General features: G+C 46.4%; 1 protein-coding gene across 4 annotated transcripts in view; it reads right to left on the minus strand.

The window, feature by feature from the left end:
- The window catches only part of garre1 (granule associated Rac and RHOG effector 1), a 72,689-nt gene that overhangs the window by 33,473 nt on the left and 27,279 nt on the right, over positions 1-11,937 (minus strand). For 2 of the 4 annotated variants that reach the window (XM_017705042.2, XM_017705043.2), the window contains exon 2: positions 6,454-7,971. In XM_017705042.2, coding sequence (XP_017560531.1) covers positions 6,454-6,966 — 513 coding nt within the window. In that variant the 5' untranslated portion in view covers positions 6,967-7,971. The remainder of the gene's footprint in view (positions 1-6,453; positions 7,972-11,937) is intronic. The other 2 variants (XM_017705045.2, XM_017705044.2) reach the window with 2 other exon arrangements.

Consider the following 11,937-nt stretch of genomic DNA (forward strand, 5'->3'; position numbering starts at 1 on the left):
TGGACTTCTTTTGGGCTTCTCGGCAAAAGGGGGGATGGGGGAATTGTTTTGCATACCAGAATTCCCTCAACACAAAAAGCACAGGCTTTAAAAGACATAAGAACAAAGAGTTAGATGGAGAAAACTTCAGGTTCTCAGCCAGTTATTTAAAAACAGGCACTGGCCCACCTTTATATTCGGAATATTAACGGCATACAGCACTGTGCGAAAGTCTCAGGCTGCTTTATCAAAAGGGAATTCTCCTGATTTTCCCAAATTTCCACGTAAGTCACTCAATGAGACGTAAACAAAGTCATTCAGGGTGGGTTGGATTAATGGATTTTTTTATAAATATATTGTTTTAGGGCAAAATCTTCTCAGAAGGTCTCCGGCAGCAGGCACTGTTATAACTAATAACTTTCTGTGTGGGAGCCGTCACAGGCATCAGACGTCCGGTTCCCATCAGCATCACTGTGAACAACTCTGAAGTTTCCTGTTAAAGGGGAATTTCACACCAAGCCACTCCGACTGAAACACTGTGCCTTTAAGACTGGTGTATGTAAATGAGGTCTATTCTGATTGGCTGCTCAGTATTGCACCTCAGTCTAAAAGCAGTTTGGCCTGAAACTGGTTCGTCATAACTTCAGTGTGAGCAGGCGGGGCTATTCAACAGGTGGATGCACGTGAAAATTAATTGAGAATTAGATGTTTTTGTGGCTTTGCTTCCTCATGTGGGCTGTACGGACTGGGAATTGCCAAAAATGTTCACACAGAACATCAAACTGTGAATACAGTTTTCCATGACACGGACCCTTCAACCATTCTCAAAGCTCTCCAATGAGGAAGCCCAGTATTTACATTTGCAATCCAATACATAATCAAATGCCTAATCAATTCATTAAATTAAATCTGATGCTGCTGATGAAACTTAAAAAAAACCTTTCTATTATGTTATATTTATTTTAACCCACATATTTAAAAACTTTAATGCCAAAAATGGTTATTTTTTTCCCCGTATTTTGTTTATTTTCCTGTATTTTGTATGTTTATTATTTATGTTTGTGTTCTTTTTAAAGTTATTATTTAGGGCTTTTTTCATTTTTATTTTTTTTTTTTTTTAACGTAAGACTTACGTAGTACACTATACTGGCAAAAGTATTCAGTCACCCATCCAGATCATTGAAGGTGTTCCAATCACTTCCATGGCCACAGGTGTATAAAGCCGAGCCCCTAGGCCTGCAGACTGCTCCTACAGACATTAGTGAAAGAATGGGTCGCTCTCAGGAGCTCAGAGAATTCCAGCGTGGTGCCGTGATCGGACGCCACCTGTGCAGCAAGTCCAGTCGTGAAATTTCCTCACTACTAAATATTCCACAGTCAACTGTCAGTGGGATTATAACAAAGTGGAAGAGCTTGGGAACGACAGCAACTCAGCCACGAAGCGGTCGGCCACGTAAAATGACAGAGCGGGGTCAGCGGATGCTGAGGGGCATAGAGCGCAGAGGTCACCAACTTTCTGCAGGGTCAATCACTACAGACCTCCAAACTTCATGTGGCCTTCAGATCAGCTCAAGAACAGCGTAGAGAGCTTCATGGAATGGGTTTCCATGGCCGAGCAGCTGCATCCAAGCCTTACATCACCAAGCGCAATGCAAAGCGTGGAATGCAGTGGAGTAAAGCGCCGCCACTGGACTCTAGAGCAGTGGAGACGTGTTCTCTGGAGTGACCAATCACGCTTCTCCGTCTGGGAATCCGATGGGTGAGTCTGAGTTTGGCCGTTGCCACGAGACGGTACATGTCTGACTGCATTGTGCCGAGTGTAAAGTTTGGTGGAGGGGGGATCATGGTGTGGGGCTGTTTTTCAGGAGTTGGGCTCGGCCCCTTAGTTCCAGTGAAAGGAACTCTTAATGCTTCAGCACCAAGAGATTTTGGACAATTTCATGCTCCCAACAGTTTGGGGACGGTCCCTTCCTGTTCCAACATGACTGCACAACAGTGCACAAAGCAGGTCCATAAAGACGTGGATGAGCCAGTTTGGTGTGGAAGAACTTGACTGGCCTGCACAGAGTCCTGACCTCAACCCCATAGAACACCTTTGGGATGAATTAGAGTGGAGACCGTGAGCCAGGCCTTCTCGTCCTACATCAGTGTCTGACCTCACAAATGTGCTTCTGGAAGAACGGTCAAAAATTCCCATAAACACACTCCTAACCCTTGTGGGAAGCCTTCCCAGAAGAGTTGAAGCTGTTATAGCAGCAAAGGGTGGGCCGACATCATATTAAACCCTATGGATTAAGAATGGGACGTCACTCAAGTTCATATGCGTGTGAAGGTGGACGAGCGAATACTTTTGGAAATACAGTGTAAGTAAGCACTGGTAGTAAGTGTCACTACCCAGACCACATATGAGAGGAAAGGTTTTAAACCCTTTTTGTGATGTCACAAAAACCAGCACCTTTACACACCTGCCTCTTCAACATACAGAACTTGGTCCTGCAGCATGTTCCAGATGAGAGATCATTTACATATGAGTTTTAGAGGCACTACAACAAACAGGATGTTTAACTGTAAGGGATTAAGAGAAGGAGGGACATGGTCATATGAAAATGTATAAACATAAAAAAAATGTTATGAGAGGACCTCATAAAAACGTGTAGGATGTGGGCCCTTAAAACTATTTCCACTTCTTTCTCACAGAACTGTATTTGCTCTATTTGCTTCGGCAAACATCCAGAACATGTTCAAACATTTAATATTAAAAAAAAAAACATTCCACCGCAAACAGTCCTAAGGAAAGAATTCAAAATTGGGAACTCATGAAAAATGCAACCTGTTCTCCAGGATTCTACACCGTGCATCAAACCAAAAGGTTCCACTGGCCTCCTCCCGCTCGTCACCGCAGGGTGTCCCATTTACAGATTGTGGCGTGTGGCCTTCCTGCTCTGGGCACGACCACATCCACCAGGGCACGGCTCCCCTTCGCTCATAAAGGACCATTTTAGGCTTACGCGCCTTCCCTCGAGCAGAAAAGCTCGACTCTGGTTTGTCCGGTTTTGGGATAACAGGAGCAGAGCTAACCTCAGGAATGGCAGGCAGGACTGCTCTCCAACAGGGGAAAAACAGTGAAGCTCCTAAAATATCTTGGAGCAGTGAAAGGAGGAATTCCTCTGTAAAGCTCTCAAATCAGACCAGATCCTCAGAAAAAACACCTGGACTCTAAATTAAGGAAAACGAAAGCTTTAGGACAACATTTACTGAAGGATTTCAATGTGACAGACTGCAATTCACTAAAGGAAGTTCAGGGGGCGATATGGTTTCTATTTTGTTGCACTATAAAACAAGGCAGTCATGGTTCAGGTACTTTTTACTGATTAAAAACACTAAACCAACCAAAACTCTATACTTAAATGTCCAATTACAGTCTGGATCTTCCAATTGAACTCGACTGAACCGGCGTGGACTTGTGTGCAGTAGTTCAGGCCGTTTGCTAGACTTTGCTAGATCCCAGCGGCCTTGCCATAGGACCACCATAGCAACCACAAAGCAACATTCTAGCAATCACCTGGAATACAACAGCAACCACATTGCAACAACCTCGCAACAATACAAATACCATAGCACCATAAACACTTGACAACAGCCTAGCAACCACGTGGGATACCATAGCAACCATCCAGCGACTACTTTGGATACCATGGCAACCTACCGAGACCCAAGCAACCAACTGGAACACAACAGTAACCACCCAGTAAAACCCAGCAGCCACCCCGGATACGATAGCAACCATGGAGACTCTAGCAACCCTATGGAATATCTAGCAATCACAGAGACCATCATAGCAACCACCTAGCAAGACCTTAGTAACCACTGGGATACCACAGCACTCACCTAGCAACACGGTAGCAACCACATGCGACAGCATAGCTATAACCCAACCACGCACTAGCAACCCAGTGGGAATTGCTTAAGCTTTTCTTCAGGGAAATGTGTTTTTCCAACTGAAATTCCAACTTTTTCCATTTAAAAACCGCACTTTCAAGTGGCCAATGTGAAAAAAAAATAACTGAAATCTGCTCCTGAGACTGTAGCTGGGTGAGCTGAAGCAAACAGGCCTACTCAGCTCCAAGAAAATCAAACTTCACTTAGAACCAAACTGTTTATCCAGAGTCTAATTAAACACTAAACTGTTGGCGAGCGCAGCTCTGCAGGAGGGGACGTGTGCAGCCTGTGCTGAAGCTGCTCGGAGCAAACCGTCAGGCCGTTCGGGGGCGAGCAGCAGCTTTCGGGCCATTTTTCTTCTCACGTCTCCAGTGTTTCTCACACTTCTCCTACATATCTTAGCACCTCTACACTAGCAGACCCCTATTCTCTCCAACCAACCACAAATCCCTCAAATTGAATCCTGCAAGGCTTGGACACTTTTCTCTGAGGTAATGTCAAGAAGAAATGAAACTAGATAGATCTATTTTTAAAATACAAACAGCAGTCACTTTTTCTTTTTTTAACATGCCTCAACCATGTGGCCTGTTCTGTCTTCAGACGCCTGCCTCGTACCGTCTGCGTACAATCAAACCTGGAGTGCGTCAATCCCTTAGCCTGTCAATTAGAAGGTGCTACCTTCTGATTAGGAGCATCATGGTAACCAAGAGGAGCACCTTCTCCAACCCATTCTCAAACAGGACATTACTATGCAGGTTATCACTGCATACAAATGGAAATCTCCAAGTAAAAACCCCAGCAGCACTGCTGTGCCTGATCCACTCATACCAGCACAACACACACTAACACGCCACCACCACCACGTCAGTGGACAATGAGTGATGACAGAGTAGGCGTTCCTAATAAAGTGCTCAGTGAGTGTAACCCCACCTGGGTAACCACCCTACACTAACCAATAAGAGTCCTTGGGCAAGACTCCCAACACCGCCTTGGCCTCCCTGTGTAAAATGACCAAACTGTAAGTCGCTCTGGATAAGAGCGTCAGCCAAATGTAAACATGAGTCACACACTTACGACTGAAGTCGTAGTTCATCAAAAACCCTCTTGGCCTAACTGCAGTTGAGCAGCCACAAGGATAATAAAGCTCACATGTATGGGAAGCTCATAACAATCAATGAGCACAACGCTGACCGCATGCCTAACAGACCTTCCTAAACTATGTGGAGCTGCTGACCTTATTCCTCAGGGTATATTTAGTTCTGTGTGAATATTAAGGCAAATTATTCAGTAACTGAATGAAATAAATGAAATAATTTTTTTTTTTGGTCAAAGCTCCCCTCTAATTAACAGACCATGTGTTTAACGACCGTAAACAAAATGCCATATGCTCACAATTTACTGCGGAAAGCCAAAAATCTTAGATTAGATTAAACAAGACCAAAAAAAAAGCGCCGATTTCAGTTTAAACGGAGGACTCCGCCTGTCGGGTGTTCGAGATTCACACTGCAGTTAATGCTTTTACACAGTGAGCGTCAGATACACTGCAGTTCTCCCCTCAAACCACGACGATAGAGTAGAGAAACCCAGTCGTCGCTAAAGTCTGCTGGTTCGGTATGTCTGCTCGTGACCGACTGCAGACGAGGTTACTGACCCAGACAAACAGACGGTCTCACATTACTCCTCTGTTAGTTCCATTACTCTGGCTTCCGGTTGAGTATAGTAGGAATATAGTAAGTTACACTTGCAGAGCATTGCATGGTCAGGCTCCTATGTATGTGGTCGATCTGCTTCATCCATACGCATCAGCTCGTTCTGTTAGGTCGAGCAATTTAAACTTACTGTCTGGTCCACGTTCTCGATTAAAGACTCGTGGAGATCGAGCATTTGAGGTCTTCGCTCCTAAACTGTGGAACACACTGCCTCCTTTTATAAGATCAATTGATCCTGTGGAGTCAAAAAGCAACTAAAGACCCACCTTTTTAAGCAGGCATTTGGAGAAATGGTCAAGGCAGCTAAGGCCCTGCCAGCCCTGTTTCGTTTTAAATTTTATTTTTATATTTTGTTATGTTTTATAAAGCACTTTGTGGCTTGTGTCTGTGAAACGTGCTGTATAAATAAACTTTACTTTACTTTACTTTACTGTTCGCACCAAGTTGACGCTGTTGAGAAACTAAACGGTTAACCAGACGGCCGAGCGCTCATCACCACACAGCCGAAATAATAATCTTTCTTAAATTATCACCGTTATAAAAACTGCAGCCGTGCTTTTCCAGCTTTGTGAAATGTTCCACTGTCTGGTGAGTGTTTTTCATGTTCCGACCATAAAGGATAGTTTAAAACGGCAATTAACCACCCAGGAGCGATAAATCAGCCTTTAAACTTGGAGGAAAGTTGACATTTATCACGATATGTATCGATATCGACTGACGGAAAATTCATCGCGATGAGAGTTTTTGGCCGTATCGCCCAGCTCTAGCGCACAATGTAATACAGACAAACCACAGACTGTAAGAAAACAGAACAGTGCTGACGTACCTCCACATCCTGCAGGCTGAAGTCGTTCTGGTCTTTGAAATTGGCTGCTCCAGCGCTGAGCTCCATCAGCATCTTGGCAATCTCGGGCTTTATGGCCGCCGTGAGCCGGCTAGCCGCCTCCATCACATGCTCCTGCACGTCCTTCAGCTGCATGGCCGCTTTGGAGTAGCGCGAGTTCCGGAAAACGCTGCCGAAGAGCTCGGTCAGGAAGGCGCTGGCGCGGCAGAAGACGTTCAGCGCGTCCAGGTATTTAGAGATGCCCTGCTGGATGTCCGCGATGGCTGTGGTGGCGTTGGCAGCTGAAGGGTCGTGGCAGCCGGACGGGGAGGAGCCTACAGGCGCCAGGGGCGAAGGGGCGGAGCAGGAAGTCCCGAGAGGGGCACTGAGGGCACGGCTGAGCTCCGGCATCGCTGGGTACTGCTGGTGCTGCTGCTGCACTTTCTGCTTGGACCCGCCAAGCAAGAAGCGCCGCTTGTAGTCCATTTTACTTTCTTGCACGCTGCAACAATACATAAGTGTCGGACGCACCCGGGTAGCGCCTTTTTCCACCGCAGGCTGGGGCAAGGGCGGCGCTCTCACCTGGTTTTCTGTTTTTTTTGTTTGTTTTGTTTTTGTGTGTTTTTTGGGAGTTTTTCCAAAAGTGACGACAGCGTCTCCTTCGCCTGCACAACTACCTCTGACTTTCGGAAATCAAGTAAATTGATAGCTTAAAGCCTCCACGAGCCAGAGAGTCATGACCGTACTCCTTGATGTGGCAGAAAGGAGAGAAAAGAGAAAGAGAACTGTTTTCAAGCACAAAAAAAAAAAAAATCCACTTATTTTCCACTTAAATTTGTTCACGAGTGGCTCCACCCCTCTTCACACCTTCCGTCCTGGGTAAACTCCAAAAGTGCATATATCCTTCAAACGGAAGCAGAAATCCTTCGTGTTGTAGCACTGTATCTTTATATGTATGTGTGTGTGTGTGTGTGTGTGTGTGTATATATATATACACACACCCCTCTAACAAAAAATAGAAAAAATCTTAAAAAGCTGTCAGCAAAAAAACAGTATGATTACTTCAGATGAGAGGAAAAAATAACAACAACAATGGGCCACTGGTCAACAGTAAGGAGTGAAAATGAATGTACAAGTCCAGCTAGAGGACAGGACAGTGGTGCCTTGGCACAGACTGAACGTTGGCAGGCTGGTGCTGTTGTCCGCTAGGCTGACAGATCCAGTCTGTCAGAGCGAGCCGGGTGTGAAGAGAAACAGAGGGAGAGAGAGAGAGAGAGAGAGAGAGAGAGAGAGAGAGAGAGAGAGAGAGAGAGAGAGAGAGAGAGAGAGGCAGCTCGATAAGATAAAACTCGGCTGCTGGGAAAGTCTGGATCCCCGTTTAGAGTTCCTCCCCGAAGCGTCTGAGGTAGTTTTTACTCACACAAAGAAAACAGAATGCGCTCGCACGTTCTGGATCCTCTGTGATCGCGGTCCGGAGCAACACAACAGTACGGAGCGTCTGTAAGGCCTCGCGGTCACTTCCTAAGGGACAGAGAGAGGGAGAGAGGCGTGTCAGTGATATCAGAGGCAGGATGCTCTTTGACATTGTCCATTCGCCTCCTGGTGCGCTGGTTAACCCTTACAAATCTAGTGTTACTGTTCTGCTGAACGTATTTCTTAATCACCAACGACAACAACATTTAACTTGTATAGCTTCCTTCTCCCAAATACAGTCACCACAACCACACAAACCACATCCACAACCAAACACCACCAACCACAACCACACACCACAACAACAACAACCATACAAACCACAACCACACAAACCACATGCACAACCAAACACCACCACCACCACAAAACACCACCACAACAACCGTACAAACCACAACCACCACAAAACACCACCACAACAACAACCACAACAACAACCGTACAAACCACAACCACCACAAAACACCACCACAACAACAACCACACACCACCAACCACAACAACAACCACAACCACCACCACAACAACCACAACCAGCAACCACACAAACCACAACCACCACCAAACACCACCACAACAACCACAACAACAACAACCACAACCACCACAACCACCACCAAACACCACCACAACAACCACAACCACCACAACCACCACCACCACGTCCACACAAACCACAACCACCACCACCACGTCCACACAAACCACAACCACCAACCACAACAACCACAACCACCAACCACAACCACTACAACGACCAACCACAACCACCATCAAACACCACAACCACCACGACCAACCACAACAACAACAACCACCACCAAACACCACAACAACCACAACAACAACAACAACCACCAAACACCACACCACAACAACCACCAACCACACCCACCAACCACAACCAACTACAACAACAACCACCAACCACAACAATCACCAACCACAATAACAAACCACCCACAACAATCACCAACCACAATAACAAACCACCCACAACAATCACCACCACAACAACCAACCACAAGCACCACAAGCAACCACCACCACCACAACAACCACCATAACCCGCAACCTCCACCACAACCAACCACAATAACAACCACCGCAACCAAGCAAAACAACCAGCACACCCACCCACCACAAGCACCACAAGAGCAACCACCACAACCGCCACAAGAACCAGCAACAACCAACCACAACCAAATTATACAATTTATGAATGTAAAGAAACTATGCTTACTTGAATAAACGCCATCATCAAATCAAGAGTAACACGCCTAAAAACTACAGTTACACAATTAAATGCATCTCTTTTACGTTCTACATCAACAGATTCAAGGCTGCACATCTGACTTTTGTAAATAAGCGCGGCACGAACAAAAAGATTTCTCATTCTGCAAAATAAGATTAAATAACAATTTTGTCAAATTCAAAAATCATATGTCCTACTAAACACAAACGTGACACGAATTAAAAGTGTATAACCTCCAATTTCTACAGAGTTCATCCAACTGATCCTCCCACCACCCACGTGTACAATCCAGTGAAAACGCTCGGACAGAGAGCCTCCCGGGTGCAGTGTCTAATAATCTACACGGGCTGCTGATAAAACATGACGTCAAACTCCAGCGCCGGCCGTGCCGGACGGAGACCATCACTCTAGAACCCCACGCATCACTCATGGAACGACTGGACAGGACCACGATCCAAGGCGAGCATTGTTCAGGAACAGTGAGGAATTGTACTGAAGGAAACACAATGCAACTGTTTCGGTCAGAGCCACAGTTTCATGCCACCATGCAAACCACCACCACTGCATTTGCATGGCTGGAAACAGAAACGCTACAGAACCCCACTCACGCAGAAACCCACACCTGAAGCCAAAGGCTCACGCCTAGCAGAGCACGGTGATGACCTGACGACCTGGCAGGGAATTTTATGTTTTATGCAGCTGGCAAGATGATCAGATGTGCCTCAAACGATGTCGAGGTGCTAAGTGATCTTAAGTAGACTTGATACTCGATATATCGATGTACTCCAGAAGAGCAGAACGTTCAGGTGGCACTAGAACATTGATCTATTCACTTCACTGCCTTTGTAACCCGACAAAAATGGTTGCATCATGCATTATAGCATTATGCTACATGCTGGCTATAAACTTGCAATACTTCAGCTACATCAGCCTCACAGCTCCAGTGCAAAACTAATTACGCAAACTTTAGACACCAAACACGTCCCGCCGCTCGTTCGGTCTCCCGACTCGTCTAACGCGGACATGTGGAAAGTGACATCAACTGGCTTCTGTGGAAAACATGACTCGCGGTCAGTGACCCTGCAGGATGGGCGTGTTATGACAGGAGGCAGATGGGCCAGCGTGAATCAGGGTGCTGATTATGGACGAGGCGGTGGGGACACAGGATGTGGCTGGACGACAGCACGGCTACGCGGGAGAAAACGCACTAAACCTCACATTGTGCTTCTCGTTTATCAACCATAAAAGCATTCCACAACCCAGCGCTGTTCGCTCCCGGCACTCGACTGACCTCCAAATCTCTTCCGTTCACAAACACTGTGTGCATGTGAGTGAGAGATAGACAGACGGGGAGAGAGAGAGAGAGAGAGAGAGAGGGGGGGGGGGGGGGGGGGGGGGGGTGAGTGAGAGAGAGTGTGTGTGTGTGTGTGTGACTCTCATCACTGCATTATAGTGTTTACAACTAATACACATCTCCACATATCCGCCTAGTCAGCATACAGCAGCTTAGCCCCGCCCCTTCACACTGAAGTTATAAGGAATGTTCCAGCCTGGACTGCTTTTTAAATGAGGTACAACACAGGGTAGCCAATCAGAACACAGCTCATTTACATATTTTTAAGGCACAGTAACAGAACAAAGCCTAATTCTCAAAGATAAACATTATGTTCACATTACAAGCCTCATTACTCAAATCCCATCTCTCTGAGACGGTGGCTCCTTCACACTCGTTTAGGTAAGAGACTCAAATCCGTCATTAATGTGATGAACTGGCCTGAAATGACCCTCATGAGCTCCTCCTACTCAGTAACGTCACGTGACTGAATCACTGCATCATCAGCACAAACGAACGAGCAGAACGAGCTTCGCTGAGAAGATCATTAACTCTGATCAGCTCTCAGCTTCGTTATTAGAGCCAGACGGGGGAGGAAAAGGTGAGACGAGCTGCTTTTCCACCGTTCACAGGCTTCAGCTCCTGTTCGGCGCTGTTGCCATGGTAACACTGAATGATGGAGCACGCGCAGATGGAATAAAAGCCACATGGCCACGAATCGGATACGTGTCCGATCCACGACCACAACGAAAAGTGGCTCAGGTCAGATTTTTGTCCACACAGCCCTGAAAACATCAGATCTGAGTCAAATCGGGGCAAAAAAAACGGATTTGTGCCACTTCAGCCTGGGAATGTGAACGTAGCCCTAGTCAGCATGAAGCAGTTTAGCCCCGCCTACTCACACTGACGTTATAAGGAATGTTTCAGCCAGGGGGTACGATACTGGGTAGCCAATCAGAACGCAGCTCATTTACATACACCGGTCTTAAAGGCTGGATAATGGCCAAGTGAAAAAATTAATGACAAGTGAATTTGGTACACGCACCAACGTTCCCAGTGCAGGACGTACCGCAGCTACCCGAGTACCACCCGAGTGTATATATAGGGCGGAGGTGACGACGGCGCAATCTCACTCCAACATCAGAGTAAACACGCTCGTGTGTTTGCCTTGTCTGACCATTAGGTTCCTCCGCGAGTTTCCGGAGAGATTCTTTTGTGAGTTCTTTTTTTCCCTCCTCCAGAGCAAATTTCCTCACCATCTCACCTCATTCTCCTGCTCCTTTCAGAAAAAGAGGGGTGTCCTGGGTAAAAGCCCACAGAGGGGCCCACCAGGCTGCAGTTCGTGCCTGTAAATCCTGTGGATTAATATCCACCGTGAGGGACGTTGGGAATGGCTAAACAGGGATAACAGCCTAAATATACC

Source organism: Pygocentrus nattereri, chromosome 7 (assembly GCF_015220715.1).
Source record: "Pygocentrus nattereri isolate fPygNat1 chromosome 7, fPygNat1.pri, whole genome shotgun sequence".
NCBI classification, from domain to species: Eukaryota; Metazoa; Chordata; class Actinopteri; order Characiformes; family Serrasalmidae; genus Pygocentrus; species Pygocentrus nattereri.